This window comes from Telopea speciosissima, chromosome 3 (assembly GCF_018873765.1).
Source record: "Telopea speciosissima isolate NSW1024214 ecotype Mountain lineage chromosome 3, Tspe_v1, whole genome shotgun sequence".
Classification (NCBI taxonomy): domain Eukaryota; kingdom Viridiplantae; phylum Streptophyta; class Magnoliopsida; order Proteales; family Proteaceae; genus Telopea; species Telopea speciosissima.
Window position 1 is genome coordinate 2254514 of NC_057918.1, and position 23948 is coordinate 2278461.

The window sequence follows — 23948 nt, forward strand, 5'->3', positions numbered from 1 at the left end:
ACATTCCCTCCTCCTTCAAACGCCATTAATCCTTTCTCTGCCTTAGCTCTGCGACTTCTTTTGCTCCTTCTCCTCCTTCTTCTTCTTTATCATTTATCGTTGTTTAGCGAGTAGTGATCGGCAATGCATTACCAGACGGAATCGTGGGGGTCTTATATGTCGTCAAGGAGCGCAAGCGACCCACTGGAGCGAGTTCAGAGACTCGCCTCTGAGAACGCGGTTGTGATCTTCAGCATCAGCAGTTGTTGCATGTGTCACGCCATCAAGAGGCTCTTCTGTGGGATGGGTGTGAACCCTACTGTGTACGAGCTGGACGAGGATCCGAGAGGGAAGGAGATGGAGAAAGCCCTCATGAGGCTTCTCGGTACTTCTTCTGCTGTTCCCGTCGTCTTTATCGGTGGGAAGCTCGTTGGAGCCATGGACAGAGTCATGGCGTCCCATATCAATGGGACTTTGGTCCCGCTCCTCAAGGAGGCCGGAGCTCTCTGGCTCTGAAATCTGAAGTTATCTTCCCCCCCCCGTAGCAAACAACATAGTAGAAGATTTGATGATGATCGATAGCTAGCTAGTACATGAAAAAGGAGGAGGGGAGTGGGTTTGTTTGGTTGATCTCCTCCATTTTGGCATCTGGATACACTACCAATGACTTTCTCTTTTCTTTTTGTCTTAGGCTTTTTTTTTTTTTTTTTTTTTTGGTTATTTCACTTTTTTTGTGGGTACTGGGTTCTTCTTCTTCCTTTTGGTTATTTTCTAATGGATGTTGCAGAATGCAGAGAGAACTGTAGTCGATCCCTCCTCTGTATAGAAAGAAAAGGAAAAGTTGGGGAAAAAAATATTTATAGTTATCTTTAATTGGTCTATGTTCTCTCTCTTTTTGTTTATTTGTGTTTACTGCAACACCATTTTGAATCTACTTCTTCTACTACTACTACTACTACTACTACTACAACTGCTTATCTTTCTGTGGGTTCTTTGTTAATTCTCTTTTTCATTTCATTTAATTTTGGTACCACTGAACCATGTGCTCTGAGAGAGAAATATAGAAGAGGTGGTAGGGGAAGGTGGAGAGGCTATTAGACTCTTTTTATCTGGTTTTGCGCCTGAAAACTCGCTCGATTCCTCCACCTGGCTAAGAATGATGACATGTCCTTGATTGACCTATAATTGATCGGGGAACTTACACGTCAGATAATTAAAAAGTAGGTCGGTGACTCGGTGGTAGCTAGTGGACTCGGTCACTGACGAGTTGGCTTGGAAGTTAAATTCTTTTTGGGCTTTCGCGTGAGATTCTTTTTATCGTTAACGTTTGTCCGTACATCCACGTCACCAAATTAATATCCTCCTCTTTCCTCTGCCCTTTGGTCTCCGTAGTCCGTACGATACCGTTTGTGGCCACGTCATTTTCATTTATATAGAAAATCCAGATTTCCAGGCTTAAGGCGAAAAAGGTCTTCAGGGGGGACAAAAAGCTCGTCGGAACGCGCCACGCGTCGCACATCTAATCCGTCATCTCACAGAAGGCGCAAGCACGCTCCGATACTCAATCGGCGCATGCGGATCTCTCGAGGTTCAAGAAAGGCGTTCCCGCTCCCACTGCTAGTCTGCTGCTACTGTCACTGCTGCCGACTGTGACTGAGTGTGGGTGGTGTTCAATTGTTCCATAGCGGCTTTTTAAGCACGATAAAGATGACAAAGATAAAAGGTTAAACCCATGGAAACTTGCATCTCTCTCTCTCTCTCTCTCTCTCTCTCTCTCTCTCTCCCTCTCTTCCTTCCAGGTTACGATTCATCAATGGTTGACGAAGATCGATTCCAATATGATACCAAGCATAGGTATTGATTTTGCACCAATTGCTAAGGTGTGAATTTAGAATCGAGAACGGCCGTTTAAAGCCGAGTAAAACTGAACTAAAGTAAATTTGGTTTGATTTTCGTTTCAAAATCTAGAAACTTTCAGTGTCATAAGTTTTTTTGTTTTTCGGATAATACCACAGATTACTCATGACTGAAGATTATAAAACTCCAACATCAATGGATCAGAAATAGATCATACTGTTATACACGTACACGTCACGTTGTGGAGAGAATTGCTCAGACCGAAAAAATCATAATCAGCTTTAATGCTTTAAGCAATGTAGATTCTAAATTCCATTCCTAGCTAATGTTTTCAAAAAAAAATTGGTAGGTTATTACCCTAACTAAGGGATTTTTTTGTTGATGAATATATGTAAATGGTTGGCCCAAACACCTAATATAAGGTCCAAACTGAATACAAACTATGTCAAATTGATCAGTGAACTAAATATGAAACTAAACCGAATCTGTTCACTTCTGGTATTAGCAAATATGTTCTTATTCGATTTTGGATTCCATATGTTGTATCTTGAACCAAATCGAAAAACCAAACCAATTAACACCCTTAACCAATTGATACCTTAAACCTTTTCTCTCTCAGATTTTTATCACCTGTGGTTCCCCTGCCCGGTACGGTTTTCGAGTGTCTCTAATAGAAAGGGGGTGAAACCCACCCAGAAACCACACAACCGTGCCGAACAACAAACCTCAGGGGATAAAGGTCCCTTTCTCTCTCTCTCTCTCTCTCTCTCTCACTAATGGCAGGTTAATTTTGGGTTTGTCCCCTTACAGCAATTAGTAAATACGAACTAGTACGAATTCTAGTAGGAGGGAAAAAAACTAGTACAAAGTCTGAATTGCCCTTCAAGACTCGTCAAGATTCCCACCATTCAACGGCCATAAAGATGGCGAATGAAGAGATTCTTGGTTCATCATGGGTAAAGGAAAACTTGGTCCTTTTGTGCCATCAACTGTTAAAACCATTTTAACCCTTAGTTCGACTTTTCAAATCACGTAAAAACTTCACATGGCTTGAAATTTGAGAGAAGCGGGCCGGGGGTGGGGGCTTTCCTTTGGACTACAGGATTCTAGGTAATAGTACAAAACGTTCAAGTATACCCCAAAAGAAGGATATTAAACATAGAGCCGAACTGAAATCTCAAATCTAATTCAACTTGAAAGTATAAGTGACAAGTATATCATTCTTTACACCCGATCCTCTTATCATCAGACAGAGGTCAGGAGTCTGGCCTTTAGATATTATCCAAAAAATTTAGCCTTCATCTCTCATTAATTCCCTTGCACTGAAGATGCCTCCGACACTTTGATGCCTGGTTTGTGCTTAAATACTGATACATGATTCTTGCCATCTTTGTAAATCTTTTTTCCTTGGCAGACAGATTCGTTCACACTTGCAATCATCCCAACCAGAAAGCTGTGATCCACAGAGAGAGGGATTTAACTAAGAGAGGCCCAATCTGGATATGGGCATTCATAAATCCACCCAGGCCCTGAGTACTTCACACAATGAAGCCACAAACCCTCTTCATGTTCATCATATCTGCAACAAATAAGAAAAGAGTTGGTAACATGTGACGGGACGGGCAGAGGTGCATATAACGTTAATTATTATCATAAGAAATTTTATAAGAACATCAAATGGAAGACTAAGCACCACTCTCCAATTCAATATTATATTTGAGTAGGGCTACCCCAGATAAATTTGCATGGATGTTAAATTTGCATGGATGTATGTACCTATGGACACTGGCATGCTTAAAGAAGCAGTCTGAGGAGGTCCCTTTTAACTTGGGTATACACACAGACTGGTCACAGTTTTTTGCCCATAGCTTGTATTTTTTAGGTAGTGAAGAGTTGTACACTACTGATTCCCATGAAGACTCCATTGTACTGGTAAGAATGTGGCAATTTGTATACGTGTACAGTAGCAAATTTCTATTCGCTTGTCAATATATTTCATTTTCCTTCCACTCAAAGAAGTCAAAGGATAAAACAAAATCCACGTTTTTTCCCCTTTTTGGTGGTCAGTCAGGGGTCTGGAAGCTGTCACAGCTCACTTCCTGGGTACAAGGGAAGAGCTATGGAAAGGAAAACCTTCATGAGACATAAAATGATAATTGGAGAAGAAATCAAATACAAAAGAATATATTTTAGAAACATTTCAACTACCGTAAAAGTTACATGTTCCACATGTGAACATTTGACGGGTACCCCAGATATCATTAAAACATACAAAACAATCATCAGCATTGAATTCAGAACTCTCTATTGTGTTTCACTAACCATCTGAAGAACCAGTTTAGAACACTTCCAGACCCTCTGTTGGTGGCAGTGCTATCCCGAAAGGAGAAGTCAGAAAAAGGCATCTGAACAATGTTCCTGTGAACAATGGGTTTCACAGAGAATTCATGCTCCTTTGACACAGAATAAAATGGTATATATGAGATTCCCATTAATCATCACTCAAAAGCATTTTTAGAAGTGCATATTGTGGTACTTCACTTGTAATAGTAGATTAAGCTGGCTGAGCTGGGCTGGAACAATTAGTCAACAATTAAGCACAGAAGAATGGTAAGGTGTACTCAGTACAAAATTCATCAATTTGGTTTCTGAGGCGCCAGGTTTTCAGGTTGCAAAAGGAAGAGCTTCCAGGCGAATGCTGTGTAGTAAAGGCAAGATAGACTTTGACAAGACAAAGCCCACCAACATGACATTACAATCAATTTTCAGGTGACAGAGAAATACCTCTCTTTTTACTAGCCTAGCTATTTTATATCCCTTTCTTTTCTTTGTACTTTGTCAGCTAATACTAGCATATTTGACCTTACTAGACTAGCTAACCTGAGAGGGCGGGCCTTGGTGCAACAGTAAGGTTGCTCCATTGTGACCAAGAGGTCATGGGTTTGAATCTGGAAACAGCCTCTCTGCGGAAACATGGGTAAGGCTGCGTACATTATGAACCTCCCTAGACCCTACAGTGGCAGGAGCCTTGTGCACTGGGTACACCCTTTTTAGACTAGCTAACCTGAATTGACTGGCTTTAGCAGCTAGTCTTCATAGACTGGTCTGCTTTACTAGCTTGGCTTTCTGCTTTTAGCTGTTTTGTTGGCAATTTTCTATTATGGAGCAATTCTCTTTCTAGGATTTTCTTATGGTAGTGACCAATTAGTTAGTACTGTTCTAAGGAAGTAATAGCTATTTCAGCATACAAATAAGGTGGTTAGGGCTTTTGTTTGTACACGTCAGTACTGGCATTTCACTCTGTTGTGGGTGGGGATGCAGATAAATTAGAAAGTGTGCTTATTTTAGTGGAAATAAACCTCGGGTTGGGCCACCTGTGTATTGATCCTATGGTCAAACGAGTTTTCATTATAATTGGCCCCTTAAATAATCCTAAAATATAGGTAGAACTAAGGAATATGGGATCTACTTTATTATTTAGTTTGCATCGGAGTCCTAGTTAGAATAGGAGTTGTTTTAAGTAGCTATTTTTAGAGCCTATACACAACAACTACTCAGCCTTATCCCAACTAAATGGGGTCGGCTACATGGATCCTTGCCCTCCAATCAGCTCTATTCGAGGTCATACTTGATACAAGGCCTAAGCTATACATGTCTTTCCTCACCACTTCTCCTAAGGTCATTTTAGGTCTGCCTCTGGCTCTGGCTCTGGCTCTTTTAGTTCCTTCAATTTGAATCAAATCACTCCTCCGTACTAAAGGATTGAAAGGCCTCCACTGAACATTCTCGTGGCTAATCATGTATCGGAGCTACTCCGAAACCAGCTCTAATATGATCATTCCTTACTTTATCCTTCCTAGTTTTGCAACTCATCCATCTCAGCATCCTCATCTCCACTACACTGAATTTATCTATATGATGCTTCTTAACTGCCCAACATTCCGCACCATACATCATAGCCAGTCGTATGACTGTCCTATAAAATTTTCCTTACGTTTTAAAAGAATAAGCCAATCACACAATATTCCAGACGCACCTCTCCACTTCATCCTTCCTACTTTAATTCTCTGTGAAACATCATCCTCTATATCACCTTCTTTATTTATGATTGAGCCAAGATACCTAAATTAATCACTTTGCGGAATCTCCCTCTCATCAATTTCCGCCACCTCATTATCCGTCCTACTGTAACCAAAGTCACACACCATATACTCCGTCTTTGTTCTACTTATCTTAAAACCTTTTGATTCCAAGGTTGATCCCCATAACTCTAACTTGGCGTTAATTCCTGCTTTTGTCTCATCCACCAAAACAATATTATCAGCAAAAAGCATACACCAAGGAACCTCATCTTGAATGTTTTTTGTTAAATCATCCATGATAAGCGCAAACAAATAAGGGCTTACAGTTGATCCTTAATGTAACCCAATTGTAATTGGGAATTCACCACTTTGGCCCCCCACAGTGTTTATACTGGTCCCTTCTTCTTCTTTTTTGGTATAGAGCTTTTTCCAAGTCAATAAAGACCATATGGAGATCCTTCTTACAATCTCTAAATCTTTCCATACGTCTCCTAATTAGGTAAATAGCTTCCGTCGTGGATCTTCTTAGCATAAAACCAAATTGGTTCTCCGTAATAATAGTTTCTTGTCAAGTGGGTTTCAATAACCCTCTCCCATAATTTCATAGTATGACTCATTAGTTTATGCCTTTCTAGTTATTGCAGCTCTGAATAATATGACTCATTAGTTTTATAACTCTTTCCCATAATTTCATAGCATGACTCATTAATTTTATGCTATGAATATCAAATTTATTTTTTGTAAATTGGAACCACGATGTTTCTCCTCCATTCATCTGGAGCGTATACATACATACATACATATATATATATATAGCCCAACCCTTCAGGCCCACAAATTTATGAAATATAGCTTTCAGTTCTCTCAAGTTTGGCTGCTGTGGAATTAGTAAAATACCTGATGGATTCTAGCTGAGGCTTTGGTGGATTCCAAGCCTGAGGTTTAGGAGGATTCTTAACCTGGTATCTTCTATCCTTCTATCTCTTCTCTATCTTTCAAGCAATTTCATGTCATGGATTGGCTTTTTAGTGCAGTATAAATGCATCACACCTCTCTATTAACATTGCATAGTAATGTGAACGCCATACCAAACATTTATCAAAACTACATGCAAAAAATCTCAAACCATGGAAAACTAATACTTTACAGATAACCATACAAAAGTATAGAGTCCACATGTACTAACATAAATAGTCCAACTCCAACAGTAAATGTTTACAAAATGCTCAAAAATCCAATCGCTGTAAAAATTCTTACCCTTTAGGAGCCAAATTGGGACAATTAGTACACATAGGATCAATGCTGAAGTCCTCACAGGAGTTTTCTTCATATTCATCAGAATCAGCATTACAAGAAAAATTAGATACTGGAGAATGGTCTGAGTTAACTGCCGCAGCTCTACCAGCTGTTTTTCCTTGACTAGAACGATCCGCAACGATGTTAGAGAGGTAAAGCACATCATTGGCTATGGGGTGGCCTGTATATTGCAAGTGGACACGAATCTGTGCATCCGGGATCATCAAGATTATTCAGGCTGATTTAAGCATAAATTAATCAAAATATTATAATAAATATTTATTTTCTGCCTATTGAAATGAAATAAGAATCCAACCATAGCACCAGTAAGTACATCAAATCCTTCACAAAGGAGAGTTCGCAGAGTTATTAGCAAATAAAATGCAAGACTTATTACAGCAGAGAGGCCCTTGACCAATGAAAATAGGGGTCCAAGGTTAATAGTATTGGCAAAACTAATTCAATTCACCTAAGAAATAGCTAAATTATAAATTATCTTACCTGGTGAGTTCGGCCAGTGATTGGTTCACATAAAACAATACTATGAGTTCCATTAGTACTAATCCTTGTAAACTTTGTACATGCAACCTTTCCCTTCAAGGCTGTCTCACCATAACTGTCTCCCTCCTGCATAAAAGACAAACTTTCTTTTTAGACTGAACACTTAAGAGTTTTGAACAATAATTCCCTACAAAAACACTTAAATAAAAAGCAAGCACCAAATACAAATACCACATGCTGGTCCAATGCCAACTGGAAATTGCATTATTGCATACATAAAAACACTTCTTTAGATAGGCTGTTTGAAAAGAATGAATGTCAAAATAAATACAATTATATCATGATGAATTTTAAAACATAAGATGGTGCATTTTTTAACATTTGACTTAACTTTTTTTTTTTTGAAGTAATTGGTTCAGATTCAAGTTTCATCTATTTTGATTTTGTTCATTGGTCAAGTTCCTACCCATCAATGTGTCAAAACACAATTTTAAATTGCCATAGGGTCTTCTTTGGTATTTGAATCTTACAATTAACAGCTACAGAGCGTGGGAAACCCAACAGAAGGTCCACTCCACCCCTCAGTCCCAGACAATTAGTAGATGAATTTGGTGCTTCATCAAATTCTTTCTCAAATTGTGATGCTATCTACAACTTATGATGTGATTCTCAAAAAACTACGAATGTTATCATGCCATTCGGAACTATTCGTTTCCAGTTTTGTTTGTACAGATATTAACTCAAATATCCATAACCCAAACTTAAACCTCAAATTTCCAAAATCCAATTCCCATCCCAACATTCATTTAGAACCTAAACAACAACAACAACAAAAACAACAAAAAAGTCAGCCTTAATCCCCACTTAATGGGGTCGGCTACATGGATCCAAGCAAAACAAAGTAGGGGAAACTGAGGTCTAAACAAAAACGGGTAATGAAGAGAAGGGGAAAGAGGGATGGGAAATGAGATGAGAAATAGAGAATGCCAAATGAAAGATGGAAAGTAAAAACGAAAAAAGAATGATGAAAAATGATAGTAAGAGGAAAGATGCATAGCCGAGCAAGTTCGGAGAATCTCAGCTAAATGGGGTCAGCTACATGGATCCTTGCCCTCCAATAGGCCTCTATCCGAGATCATGCTTGGTACAAGACCTAGACTATGCATGTCCTTCCTCACAACTTCTCCTATGGTCATTTTAGGCCTGCCCCTCGCTCTTTTAGCTCCTTCAATCAGGATCATATCACTCCTTACTAGGGCGTCCCTAGGCCCCCGTTGAACTTGACTATACCACCTCAAACGATTCTCTCGGAGCTTGTCATTGATTGGGACTGTCACGCCCCTATTCCAGACAAGGAATATAATATCATATAAAGGGTGACTAGGACGACGCGTGTCATCCTACTAAACCGCCCGGATCACTGACACAGTGTCCCAACGCACAGTCATAACCAATATTAACACAATATAATATTAGAATGCAGAAAAGAGGAATATTACATTCCAAGGATCAGTAGTATTGCGGAAGCGTATAAATCGAATAGTTACAAGATGTTCAAAGGCTAGATGATAAATACAGTAATTAGTTACATTTCCAATGACCATCTAATAACTATCAAAAACGGTATAATAGTAAGTATTTCAACATAGGCCTTAGCCTCAAAAGTAAATCAAAAAGGGATCGAGTCCCGAATATCCTCACGGCCCGTAGGCACAATCATCGCAAGGACACCGTCGCCATGTTCCTCAAACACGGCCTCCGGTTCCTCCTCACCAATCTCATCGTACCCCGAGGGCTGCACTCCAAGTCCCGCGAGATATCCGTCACCTGCATCACAATCTAAAAAGTGTGCGCATGAGGGGGTTAGCTCCACTGAGCCAGTGAGGGGATGGGGATGCACAAACACGCAATTCACATAGTCCAATGATGCATGCACATGTTAAGTCCATTTTTCCACCTAACAAACAACTAAGTCAATGGCATATGCTACTGTGACAACTCGGGAGACACTGTGGGTCACTTAACTTATCGCCACAATGAAACCTCAATTGTCACGTGGGACCTACGCCGATCGAAGCCTCAAGACCACTCGGTGGTAGACCCCCGATAACCAATACTACCATGATCGGCCTCTCCCACCTCCACAAAATCCGGTGTCGATTACCCAACACCTAAACCCCTGTTGGTAAGGGTCGTAGCATAAGGGTGTGAAATCCTAGCCACAATATACTACATGCCAGTCCTATCGTCCCGACAGGTAATCCGGGCGCATCAACTTTTCATCCGGTTTAGTGCCGGTTACGGCACGACGCAGCATCTGATTCAACATGACATTCAACATAATTTCTTCATAAATGTATATAGTGTTCGGGTTAGTCGCGGTACCACCGACGAGACCCATCAAGGTACAACATTACCGATCAACATTATAACAATTGTATATAAGAGTATGCAATATGCGCAAACATGCTTATTAATTATAATGATTACATAATATATAATGCAATAATAATAACAGCCCAAACGACCAAACCCACTCACAACGTATACGCCAAGCACCAAGATTATCGGTTGTCGCCTCGATCAAGCAATAAGCCACAAGATGAATATATTAACCTAAACAAAGAGTGAAATAAGGTTAAACGAGCGAAGGGAAAGGATCCCCAAAAGGTCTCCCATAATCACTTAAGTATAAGGTTTCAGAAACAAAGTGGTTGCAGGAGTGGTTTCATGCCCAAATTCTGCAACCACATGTAAATCCTAGGAAACCGGGGGTTCGGGACAGTTTTAGTCAAGGTCGGATGCAGATGTGGTTTCAGAAAACTGAAACCGAGTGTAAATCCGAGCTTCACAGGGGCTCAGGACAATTTTAGTCAAGGTCGGATGCAGATGTGGTTTCAGAAAACTGAAACCGAGTGTAAATCCGACCTTCACAGGGGCCTTCTCGGGAAGGTAATTTCAGGGTGGTTTCTTGCAGGTCTGAAACCACATGTAAACCCTCACACCTTCAGGTCCAAAATCCGAAGGATTCCCCTCCAAGGACCCCATTTTCAAGTGGTTTTAAAGCACAAGAACTTCTAGGGAACTCCATCCTAAGCTCATTAGGGTCCAACCTTAAATCTCTCAAATGGCAATGAGAACCCTTACATTAGAGCTCATAATGGAGTGAAATAACTCTACCATAGCTTGGGCTTTAATGCTCCATCGACTCCCTAGGTTCCAAGAGAGATCTAGGTCAATCTCTCCCATTACCCAACCCCTTTTAAAATCCAAAATAGAAGAAGGAAGAAGCTTCAATAGCTTACCTACCCCCAAGATGAGAGAGCTCCACGATTTATGGCCCAAGAGATGGGGTCTCCACCTTCCTCCAAGCCTCTTCACCTTCCTCTTCCTCTTTCTCTCCTCTTTCTCTCCTCCACGATTTAGGGTAGAAGAGAATGATGAAGGAGAAGTAATGTTCTCTCTCTCCCTCATGGACTCATTTATTATAAATGGGTATTTGGGTACCTCTAGACAAATGGGTCATGAGGCCTAATGGGTCAACCCATTAGCCCTATGTGGGTAAGTGGATGGAATAACCCATCATGGGGTCAATAGGTTAAATGGGCCTGCCCACAACCTTAATTAGGGAAAAGCCCATTCTTAGATGGGTTCATAAGAGATGGGTATAAGTCCCCAATGTACTTCCTAAAGGTACGCGGGACCCGAACTTAAATTATTCCCTTCTCTCATGAAATAGCTCGAGCGGTTCAAGCCCGGACCCGCACTTCGAGGTTACCAAGGGAAGAATAATTAATAAGTCTTGAGGCTAGAACTTACTTTTCCCCTGTCATGGTTTATTACCCATGACCCCGAACAGCTTCGCCACGGCAATGCTAAGCTCATCACCGAACGAATTATCCAACTGAGGTGACGGTCCAGGATGCTCTCTCCTGAACTCCTCGCTTCCCGGGCTGGTACTTGGAGGGTTGTCGACGAAGTCGCCGTCAACGAACTTTCCCCACTGGCGGTTGAGGAATCTTTCCTCCACAGGCAAACCCGTGCTGTGGTCAACGATTTTGTAGCTAGGTTTGACCATCATGGAGAACAGGTCACCAGCATACATGGCAGCGGTATCTACACGTCACGAGAAGAAATGATATTTAATTATATCCCGGGGTACGGGTATAACAGGGACAACTCCCACGTCAGCTCTAATATGCTCATTTCCTTACTTTATCCTTCCTAGTTTTTCTGCACATCCATCTTAACATCCTCAGAGTCAGTTTCATTTCCTAGTTAGTTTATGTTACCTATTTAGTTAAGGATTGATTGGGTTAGGCTTTTCCTTTTTAGTGTCTGTTTTTTAGTCTTCTATACAAGTTTGAAAGGAGGCTCAACATTTTACACAAATTTTGATTAATGAAAACCTTTGCCTTTGATGCATATCATGGTATGCCTTTTCCTCATGTGTGATCAAGGGTTGGCTGGTGTTCGATCCAACCAAACACCTTGCGGCGGGAAGCCCAGGAGATCTTACCCTTACCTTTACCCTTGTTCTTCTTCCTTCTTCTCCTCCTTTGTTGATCTAATAATTCTTCTTCTGTTTTCTGCAAATTTCATATTCTATCCAAGGATTTACATACAAGTGTTTTTTTTTTTCCCTCGTTACTTTTGACATTAATCGTTAAGGAGATTTGACCAGCAGATCATCCTCTTCTTTTGAGGTGTTCAATATCACCCTAAATAAGGTCTTCAACCAAGGTCCAAGATTTGGAGCTGATCTGGAGATATTTGAGATCTCCCAATTCTGCCTTTTTTGCTTCCAGATTTGAATTCCTGCAACTCTAATAGCTGGAATCGATTCACCTAATCTGTTGGGTTACTGTTTCTGAAATTTATATCAGAATATCAGTTTTAAGTGGAGATTATAATTCTGTCATTTAATTGATATTCTGATTTGTGATTTCACTGATGTGACCTTCTCTTAGTGTTACTAGGATTAGTCCTTAGCTTCAGATCCACCCATTGGATCTATCTGAAACTTTCAGCAAAGATTCCCTCCCTTAAGAATAGAAGTCGATCTGTTTTTCAGGCCTTTCTATTGGTTTGATTCTGTTCAATTGATTTTCTCTTAAATCTGATCGTTTGTAACTCTGTTTTCGATTTTGTCTTGTTACTGTTTTAGCTTCTTAAACCAGTATTAATTAGCAGTCTTATGTGCAGGTCTGATTCTTATAGCAGGGGTGGTATTCGGGACCAATTGTGTAGGGTTTAAGTCGCCCTGAGACTCCCTAGTGTGTGGAAACAGCCCCAAATATCAGCCTAAACGAGGAGAAATCACTGGATTCTAATAAGCCCTCTCTCAACCAACAGTACCGTTACGACAGGAACAAGAAATAGCAGCAGTGACAAAGGGGAAAGAGAGTGGAAGAAGAATAAGGAAGAGAAGAAAAACCAGGGAAGAAGAGTGACCAGAGAAGTTTTCCAGAGAGAGAGAACAATCAAGCCACATAACCCGAGGGTGAGCCTCAAATTCCATTCGAAATCTCAAATCTGTCCAACGATGGACTACATGCATTTATTTAAAGAGTTGTAAACAAGAAACCAAAACCTATTCAAACTCTAAAACTGAAATAAAATCGATCCCAAAGTCTACCTCTAGTTGCTAACCACGACTATAACAAGATAAAAAGAAAACAATTACATAAAAATTTCTAATTATCCCTACGTCTAAGCGCATCCCTTCCAACCATATTTGCACATAGTTGTCACGGCGTCTAGGCGACCCAAGGTGTTGGCTTGGGGGCCTGGACGCGACACTGGTTGTCAAGGCGCCTGGATGCCAAAGCGGTCACCTAGGCGCATAGTTGTCAAGGTGTCGCCTAGCCGTCCAGACGCCTTGGTCAACTTAGGCGCCTTGGTCGACTTGGGCGCCTTGCCCGACTGTCATTGCCACCTTGCTTTTGGGTCCTCTCCAACGCCTTGGACCACCTAGACGCTGTGACAACTATGCCTAGGCGACGCCTTGACAACTATGTATTTGTATGTTCCAGACTTCCATTCCCCCCCCCCCTCCAGTTATACTAACCATAATACAGTCAATTGAAACAGGATGAATGGGAGCCTTACCTCAACTGAGCTCCTCCCTTCTCTGGCATTATAATTGACATTGACATTGACCACTTGCTGGAAACAAAATTCTGTCCAAACATCAAACAGGGAAATTCTACATTGTTGTTTGCTTAAAAAGGAGAACATTATAAAACTAAAACATCATAATCTAGAAAATAAAACATCACAGTGGCAGCTGACAACAAATAATTGTTATCAAACTTTAAGCAACATATGGTATTGTGGGTGTAAAATGATAAATTAGCATAACATGAGCAACATAAAAATGGAAACAATCCCTTAACCAAATCTTAGTGGGATCCTGAATAGGCACATGAATGGTGCAAAAACCTTTTCTTAGTTTCAATAAAATATATAGCATACAACTTTAGTAAAACAGTGAGAAGAGATAAGGCATCAGTCAAGATGCAGTGGACGTTAAGGACTAATCTGTAATCCCACTACAATTTCCATGAAGTAAAGGAAACTGAATGAACTTGCTAAGAATCTGGGAGTAGAAAGAAGGTAACAAGATCTGTAGAAGGGAAATTAGAGGGTAAGATGATATTCAACTAGCTTGAAGGGGTACCATATTCCTTCCATTTTGTCTTTGATAGGAATCCTTAGAGTAAATACTTCAAGGGTCAGGGTTCAATATTGATCGATGGAACCCTAATGCAGGGACTGGTTTGGGTTGGTTTGGTCCAGATCTGAACCTTTTTGTTCAAAATCTGGTTCCATCTATCGGTAACCAGGTTCAATGAACCAACCTTATCTAGTCTAATCGTGGGTTGTTTAGAACATTTAGCTTCCTATTTCAGGTATGGCAGAAGGTTTACACTTCGGCCCCCACCCCCCATCCAACAGTTGAAAGGTACGACCATGTACGTACACGGCCATGCATAAAAACTGGGTCCTTCAGTTATTATTCTACTTGTCAAGAAAGGTTAGGATATTATTCCTAATTTCCAGCTTTAGAGTCATACTGGTTTTAATGGCTAGCAGTTATTAGATTCTTAAATTTTAGGAGCCATATCTTCCACCCAATTGTGGGAATAGTTTTAGGTAGTTGTTTATTTTATTTTATTTAGTTTTATTGTGGGAATAGTTTTAGGTTAGGATATTATTCCTAATTTCCAGCTTTAGAGTCATACTGGTTTTAATGGCTAGCAGTTATTAGATTCTTAAATTTTAGGAGCCATATCTTCCGCCCAATTGTGGGAATAGTTTTAGGTAGTTGTTTATTTTATTTTATTTAGTTTTATGCCCTGTTTGGGATAGTCCATATAGCATGCGTATGGGACAGTTAGTTGTTATTAATCATCCCTGTTTTTAGGATGTTTAAGTCAAGCAAGGACTCTCCCAACATAGCCTATGGTTGGAAGAGGTTGCCTTGTTAGTTTAGGTTGTTTATTTTATAATTATTACTCTCTGGTTGTTTATTTTATAATTATCTATCTATCTATCTCCTGATTGCGCTCATTAGCATAAACTACCATTGCATACACGCATATACATTTTCCACATGTTAAGTTTTTGTTTAATGTAGCCAGCTTCTGAAGGAGCAATGTATGGTCACATGACTATCTAGCTGAGAAATAAAATTAAATAAATAATAAACTTTGACCATGACTGACTCGCATCTTAAACAGTAAAAGAGTACCTCTTCCTCTGGGAATAACCCAATAACCTTTGCAATATACTGTTTATGCACCATCCCAGCCTCAATCTGCAATACATGCAACTGACCTTAAGACAATGAGAAAGAGGAAACTTCTTCTTGATAAATATGTTACCAATCATTTCAACAAAGAAACCAACCCCAATAAGCAAAAAAGCAGAATTTCAGAAAAAAATACAATTTGTATCTTAATTGTTTTCCCTGGACACTATTGACTTCAAGTCTTCAAGGTCTTTGACTGTGCCTGCACAGAAATTTGTATACTTGGAAACTCGCCAATAGAACAGCATAGTCTTATAGGAGTTTGTGGAGAGGATAGTATCACAATCAAAATTTATGGTCCCTTCAAAAGATAACATGCCCTGAAATCCCATTTAGGGAGACTTCATATCACCACGAACCATGTTGGCCCCAAGATTCGAGCAAGAATCTATGCCTATATATGCCAGTCACCTCAAGCTGCCCAACATCGTAAATGAGTTGTCTCAAATTTTTAATTCCTCCTCCTTTCTTTCTGTAAAATAAGTCATCTTGTAAGCCCTCTCTTCCTGGAAATCCTCATTGCAAGATATTGATGTTTCTTTGCCTCTTTTATTTCTCTACATACCAACATTCAGCTTTGTTATCACAGTTTAGTTTTTTCTTCCTTTATGAACTATTTTATGGAAATTTTCTAGAGTCTAGTAAACAATAAGTATATATGTTCACAGGAAGTCCTGGGCCAGTAGTGAAAATATATGAAACCTAAAACATCATATTGACCAACTTTATTTTCGACAGGTTTAGGAGTCAAAACACTAACCCATATCAGGTTTATAGCTGAGTTCACCATACAGTAGAAAGAATAACATTGTTATAAAGAAAGTCATTGCATAGTATGCATAATTTGGTGCCATCTTAAAATAGCTATTGCTGATAATTTACTTGCCAAAGATTTTTTTTTTTTTTGGCCAAAATATTTTAATTGGTATTAGTTGAAGTTAATTTGGTTTGTATTTAATATCTCAATTCATACAGATGTCACAATTCTGCTTTAACTGGTCAACTGCTTTTCCTTTTCAGACATTATATACACCAATTCGATGCTTAACAGTTGAGGTATATGGACAATTTAAAAATTTGATAGGCATGCCGCAAGTATCAGCAACAGCAGTTGTAAGTATCCAAAGAATTGAAATCCAAGTAAAAACTATAAACTGTACCAAAGTAACGGGTGACGGGTCAAGCATGAAAATTTTAAGAAAAATAATAGGCAAAACAGACAAGCCCGAGCCCGTAACCATTCATTTCATTGGGTGATTCTGGAATGGACCCAACTTGGCAGCTCTATTAGACATGGAACACATGACATCCAAAGAAGCAAAATGCAAGGCTGTGGATGGAATAGATGTCCCGATTGGGCCTGTAGCCACGCATTCTTAAATTATTCAATTTCTAAAAGTTTGGGACAGCAATTTTTTTCCTTTTTTCCTTTTTTTGTATTTTGATAATAAACTTTTCAGTTGGGAACACTTTTTTTTTTTTGGAGGGGGGGGGTGAAATGCACTTTGGTTCTATTTTTTACATTGTCAGTTTCTATCTAGATATATTACTAAGACATAGACCCAAGACATGAAGTTTTTGATAAATTTCTTTCAAAAGCAATGAAGAACTCTTACTTTCCTGCTGATTAATGATCCATCAAAATCTCCAAGGTGTAATGCTCTTTACCAATTGTACGTGTGGTCCCTAGAATCTTAACAGGATGATGCATTTATAAAACACATACCTAAACAGATTGTTGACAGAAAAATCCATACAAATACAAAAGAAGCTCCACTTGTACAACCAATTATTGAGTATGCAGACATGCGAAACAAGCAATAGATGTCGATCATATTTATTTGCATATATGATGTAAACATGGCAGAGGCATATTTATGCACTACTCATCTTTACAAATATAGCAGAAACAGGCTGACCTGTTGCCTAAATACATCTGCTTTAGCTGCAGTTCTTGCTAAGATAAGCAGTCCAGAGACCAGGCGATCTAATCGATGCACAGCTGATAAAAGAACTGTTAAAGAGAAAGCGAGGAAGCCGGAGAGCCACATTTAATTTTAAAGATTGAGTAATAGACTAAAATGAAACCAAAGATCATAAGTGACCTATCAAAGAAGGAAATCAAATCCCTAATTATATCTGTAAATTTACAATGCTTCTAGATCAAGCTATTTGGATACGAAACAAAGGAGACAATCCATGTTCTGCCTGAAGGATGCCAACAACTGTGTTCTTACGATACTGACCACACGGATGCACCTGCATAAAAATAAAAATAGAGTTACTCCTGGTCACGTACACTTGAAAGGGGAATACTAGAGTCAGGGCAAGAATAAGCCACCACCCTTGCATGGCTCATTACATGGCAGAATCACAGGAAGTCCTGGGCCAGTAGTGAAAATATATGAAACCTAAAACATCATGTTGACCAACTTTATTTTTGACAGGTTTAGGAGTCAAAACACTTACCCATATCAGGTTTATAGCTGAGTTCATCATACAGTGGAAAGAATACCATTGTTATAAAGAATGTTCTCCCCCTCCCCCCCCCCCCCCCCCCACAACAATCAATGGGATGTAATAGACTGTTGAAGGTTTCTCATTCTGCCTCTTGATCACCTTCCCATCTATTTCCTTTCACCAATGAATATGGCAACCACAAATTAGCAATGCAGATCATGACCTCAACAGGCCTCCTTTCTTTTTTCTTGGAACTTGTAAGATTCACTTGCAAGCAGATAAATGAGACAACACTGTGCAGCTATACATCTCTATCTCTTGTTGAGGAAAATGCATACAAATCCTAAGAAGGCAGATGTAAGATTTGTAATTCAAATTAAAACAAAACCTTTTCCACATGGAAATGAAAGAGCATAACAAAATAAAGTAAACCCACAATGCCCAAGCTATCATGTAAACTGAAGTACAGCTTAAGAATCATAACAGGCATCAAGTATTGGTGACTAACCGGAACAGATGCAGGCTTACACACAGTCAAAACATCAGGTTCTTTCAGCAAAATTGAGACATCCCAGGCCATCGCTGGTGGTTCATGCCTGCACCACTGACTCAGTATTAGTCATTTCCATTTTACAGCTTGAATTATTTGGTGGTAGCAGTTCAAAAGTTATTTGAGGAATAAAAAGGAAAATAAAAGAATTGATGATACCATTAAATCAAAATATAAAATCAATATGAAGGATGGCAAATGGAAAATTCTATGAAGCACAACAAACCTGTGCAAGAAGTGGCTTATCTTCTGCGATGGTTGAACTATGTATGAAACTGACACAATTTGTCCATCAACTTGGATCCTCCCAGAGTTTACAGCACTGACCTGCGGTACTCAAGACAAAAAAAAAAATTTGATTTAGATTTTATACACTATGATATGAGACAACGGGCATATATAGCACAGGCCAACAAAGTTCATATGTACATGTCTACAAACAAGCATACAAGTATACGATTTTGTTATAATAGGCTTCGATAATATGTCACCGCGTGCAGTGGATAAGTCTCACCCATTGAACAGACCCACAGTGGAGATCAATTGACAATAAAAATAAAATAAAAAAATCATGATGTTCATCTGATCTGTAAACTCCAAGCGCCCTTTTCTTCTGGACATCTTTTCCACGAGCAAAATAATATAAATTACAGGAGGATGGTTGGAATCACCAAATACATGGAGATTTTCAGTAAAGCAGTCTTCAAGCCTTCAAGGTGTAAACGCACATTGAGGAGCAAAATATTGATTGAACGAATTGAATCAAGAATAAGGAGACTGAAGACTCTGAAGTTAATATGAATGAAACCAAGCAAAAATAAAATTAAAAATATAGAAGGAAATATGAGCATACATAATAATCGTAGGGCCTTCCTTTGAACTCTTCAGCGAACAGATCCACAATGGTTTTCCCGGCCCATCGTTTCTTAACCTATACAGAAACAATCAAAAAAATACAGCCTCGAATGCGTCATTAGGGTTATCTACTTCTCTCCTTTTGCCTATTTTCTTGATATCGATCCTATCATCCCAACATCAAAATGATGCTAATGTATACTTACATGACAGATGAACTCGAAGTAGTAGGGCTTGACGTGGCGCCTCCCTGCAGGACCCCCGCCAACATTTAAATTCTTTAAAATTTTAAGACAATGATGCTAATACAAGGCGTGAAGGAAGTTGAGCGTTTGAGAGCTCTTTGTTTGAATTTTTACCGTTGCGGAAGATGTAATCGTGGCGCTCCGGAGGGTTTGCAGGGGTTTGCCATACAATTTCCGTATCTGCCTCCTCTCTCTTCCTCTTCATTACCCTCACGACACAACGAACGGTAGAACGCTGAGTCGCTGATAAATGACAACTGAGTCATTTATAATTCACATATACTTCAAGGATTTTGAATTGGGAATCGGCGATCGAATCGTCTTGGCGATTTCAATTCGGATCTGATCGGCAATTCTCGTTCCCAAAAGATCCCTAAAATCGGCCAAACCTAACGATCGGGTCCCAAAAAAGGCAGAAACCTAGAATCGGCCGTTGCAGCCGGAACTTCTGGAATCAAAATCGGTCATAGCGGCAGATTCAACTGATCTGATTCCGATTTTTGAAACCATGCATATGCCCTCATCTGTTTATGGTCTTTATCCCTATCAACCATTCCCATGGCGGAAGGAAGCATCGAAGGATATTTGTGTAAATAAAGAGGAGAAGGGCAAGATTCCTGAAATACCCGTAGATAACTTTACTCGAAGCCTATGGATTTTTTTTTCTTTTTGGGGTAAAGCCTCGAAGCTTATGGATGGCAACCATGGTTTGAGGAAGTGGATTGGTATCGGCCCAATCTGAATTGATCAATTCCATTCCACGATTGAAGGTATCGGTATCGTATCAGACTTATCATTCAACTCATATCGGTATGCTGTTTGATACTGATATGATAGCGGTGATTGGACGATTGGTTCGTACCGATTACAAAACAGTCCAAGAGGTCTCAAGTTCGAGTCTCTTAGCTGGTATCTTATCCCCTCCCTGGTTCGATCCCCCACTTCTATCAATTATATATGTAAAGCTCCCAATTACCAAAAAAAACAGTCCAAAAAATGGCTTTTCCAAAAAAAAAACCGTCTGATCTATTAGTATTGGAATCAAGACTCAGATCGATCCATACCATTATTTAAATCCATGATCAATGTTGAATTTCTATTGTTCAACAAATTCCTATTATTTTTGAGAAGCATAATCATCCAAACTGTGAATCCCTCGTTTTCAAATAAAAGAGTTATGAGAGAAAGTTCTCTAAACAAGTAGGATAGAGGAGTGCATCGATGGCAAAATGACTTTCCATACTTAGAGAGCAACGAGATCATCATTTTATGTGAAGAAGAGAGGGATACATGGAGATACTAGCGTATCCTATCTTGTTGACGCAAAAAACCTTTTCCCAAGTTTTATATATGGGAAATGGTTCTCTAATCTGCTGGAGTATATGGCACTAACTCCTCTATGTCTATCTCTCTTCTCCCTGTATAAAATGACTAATTTGTTGCCATCCTATGGTTGATACCATTTTATCGATCGCAACCTATTGATGCACTCCCCTATGGCAATACTATTTGCTTAAAGAATCCTCTCTCTTCATATACAAATAGTATGGGAGTATGGGGGAACACATTCTTTTGACCCTAGCTTGGATATAAGGTGGACCTCTTAAATAATTTGTGTTAAATTCAATAGTCTATCTCAATTGTATGACCTAGTTGCATGGGTCTGGTTAACTAATAGTTCTAATCTTTGAATAATTCCAAAAAAAATTGACTTCTTTAAATAAATTTTAAAGCACAACATTGATATATGGGAAAAGAAACTCTACTGATCGTTGGGCATGGTGTGTACTTGTACCCAGACATTCCCTAAAAAACATAAAGGACCAAGGATGTGTCGATCATTTCACACTGGGCTATGTCTGGGCACAGGTACACGTCAAGGCACATCACCAGTTAACGTTCTTTCAATAAACAATACATTCATAAAATACAAATTTCAATAAATAGAGCTACGCTTTATCAAATAAATAAATAAATAATGTGATATGAACATAAAAGGTTAGGTTAATGACTTCAAACATTGTAGGTATGAATTTTACTCGTATGATTTTTAACCACTTTTATTCATTTTATTTTGATACATGGCAGAAGCAGGATCCATCAAGACCTAAAATTGATACATGAGCAAACAAGGATGAATCCAACCCCTCAAATGAAATCTATGTTCCAACTAACTTACCACATGGATGAAAAATCATGCTTGAGTTCCATCCAAGTTATGCTTGTAATGAAAATTATCAAATTAATTTTTATTTAAAATTTTATTAATATTAAAGGAAAATGCCACTTCATAACTATGGTGTCCATAACAAAATGTATTGTTAACTTTAAATATACAAATCATCAAACAACAGAGTGGAGATCGGTCAATTTGTCATACACATGATAGATAGGGCCTTCATTGCAGATGCCATGGGTAGTTAGGTAAAGCCAATAACTGTCAACCTTAACCAAATGTATACTAAAATATTAAAAACAGTCATATAATTTAACCTAATTTGAGACGACACGACAAATTAATGGGTTGGGTAGAGTGTGGGTGTGTGACATGCCTAATTTGTTGACACGATAAGTTTTTAAAATTAGTAAATGTTATTCATATATAACGCATTAATGTTGATGAAATATATAGCTTGGACGCTTGGTGTATTGACTCGTGCATTTTCATATTATTAGGCTTTGAAATTTAGTGTCTTATTGTCATTTTTATACCTAAAACAACATATATATGCTTAAGTTCTATATAATCATAAATGACCCATTGACATAAAAATATTAGAACATTAACATTATATTATAGTGGATTGACATCAACACAACCCATTAATAAATGGATTGGGTAGGCACTTATTAAAAAATTATTACGGATAGGATTGAAGCAGTTTCGACATCATTACAAAATTGACTTTATATAAACACGGTCTAACACGACCCATTGCCACTCCTAAATTAAATAAATTGCAATCACAATAAGATGTGGTATTACAAATAACAACTTCAATGGATGTCATCATCAACGTAGCTCAAAAGAATAGGTTTCATGTGGCAAATATATTTAATGAACCATCTAGATAATTTCCTCCCCCAAAAAAAAGTCACTATTGTAGGGTGGGGGTGAGGAAGCATAATCGAGAAATTTATCATTTTTTTTTAAATTTTATTTTATGTATTGAGTGAAAATCATTTGTTAGTGATAGGGGGACATAATTTGAAGTATAACGTCGTAAGGAAAAGGTCTCTGAGCCACCAAGGGAGGGTATGCTTGCACCCTCTCCCTCTACTTATGTATCATTTTCATAAGAAATAACTTCGCTACCCCCTTATTTAGGAAACATTTGTGTTGCATCTAATTGGTAATTGATGTGCTACTCGATCTATATCGTTTTGCTAAAAAATTTAATATGGTATAAATTTATAATTTGAAAATTCAACTACCAATCCAGTGTTACCAAGTGGAAATTGTATACGAAAAAGTTAATGTGATGGAAAAAAAAATATTAAGTGGTCAATTATATAGGTTCAATTTTACATAGGTTGACATAATTTATCGTTTATTTAAATGTAATATGGTGGAAAAAGTCAAAATTAGGTGTTATTATACCATCAACTTTATAAAAAAAGAACTATAACATTAAAAATTAAAATCCAAACAATGTCAATTTATTGATTTTTTTCATTTTTTTTAAAGTCGGTCATATGGGTTCCATATATTTATATGAAGTAATATTTTTAAGGGAGGCCGTTCTCTGTGGGACGTAGGGCCACACAGCACATGCATTGACACATTGGACGACGGAATTTTCGCCATTCTTGACGGGTAGGGCAATCATTCCGCCCCTGTTGTGCATGGGCATAGCCCTTGCGTCCTATTTTTAATCAATATCATTAGGGAAGTAGTCTTTTGTTAGGGAGTGTGGCCTATCTCTATCGTCCTCAAAACAAGGGATCAGAGATAGAGATGTCTTTTCATATGGGGAGGAGAGAGGTAGACTCATGGGAGTGATGGCGTAGGCCACTCTCCTAGACAAAGTTCGTTTTCCTTTATCTTTATTAGATGCTTGTAATTTTTTTTGGGGAAGCGGTTTTCTGTACGGGAGTGTGGCGTACGCCAGCACTCCCATGTGTTTATCTCTCTCCTCCTTAAAACAAGGGGGCAGAGATGTCTTTTCACATGGGGAGAAGAGAGACAGACTCATGGGAGTGTGGCCTACCAGACAGAAAACTTTTCCCCTTTTTTTTGGGGGGTTAAAAACTAGATACTTATAACTTTATACATAATCTATTAATTTTGCATTAACAAAATTAAC

At 38.8% G+C, this 23948-nt stretch overlaps 2 protein-coding genes across 2 annotated transcripts; one reads left to right on the forward strand and one right to left on the reverse strand.

The window, feature by feature from the left end:
• Positions 1 to 859, forward strand: LOC122656524 (glutaredoxin-C1-like). Its single transcript, XM_043851083.1, has 2 exons — positions 1 to 496; positions 568 to 859. Exon 1 carries the CDS (start codon positions 124 to 126, stop codon positions 493 to 495), a length of 372 nt encoding a protein of 123 aa, XP_043707018.1. The 5' UTR covers positions 1 to 123; the 3' UTR covers position 496; positions 568 to 859.
• Positions 860 to 3032: 2173 nt separating this feature from the next.
• On the reverse strand, positions 3033 to 19888 carry LOC122656522 (RNA pseudouridine synthase 7-like). Its single transcript, XM_043851082.1, has 12 exons — positions 19756 to 19888; positions 19603 to 19646; positions 19395 to 19472; positions 18768 to 18868; positions 18500 to 18587; positions 17712 to 17790; positions 17451 to 17533; positions 15472 to 15537; positions 13827 to 13883; positions 7716 to 7841; positions 7176 to 7420; positions 3033 to 3415 (listed from the first exon to the last, which is right to left on the reverse strand). The coding sequence occupies exons 1-12, from the start codon at positions 19844 to 19846 to the stop codon at positions 3313 to 3315; spliced, it is 1161 nt and encodes a 386-aa protein (XP_043707017.1). The 5' UTR covers positions 19847 to 19888; the 3' UTR covers positions 3033 to 3312.
• Between the last annotated feature and the right edge of the window lie 4060 nt (positions 19889 to 23948).

Bases quoted from the DNA above. Each gene is read 5' to 3' on its own strand.
- LOC122656522 (XM_043851082.1), bottom strand. From the start codon at position 19,846: ATGAAGAGGAAGAGAGAGGAGGCAGATACGGAAATTGTATGGCAAACC. The intron at 19,647-19,755 runs GTAAAAATTCAA...GGGGTCCTGCAG, and splicing joins CGATTACATCTTCCGCAACG to GGAGGCGCCACGTCAAGCCC. The intron at 17,534-17,711 runs GTATCCAAATAG...TTCTTTTATCAG, and splicing joins TGGATTGTCTCCTTTGTTTC to CTGTGCATCGATTAGATCGC.
- LOC122656524 (XM_043851083.1), top strand. From the start codon at position 124: ATGCATTACCAGACGGAATCGTGGGGGTCTTATATGTCGTCAAGGAGC.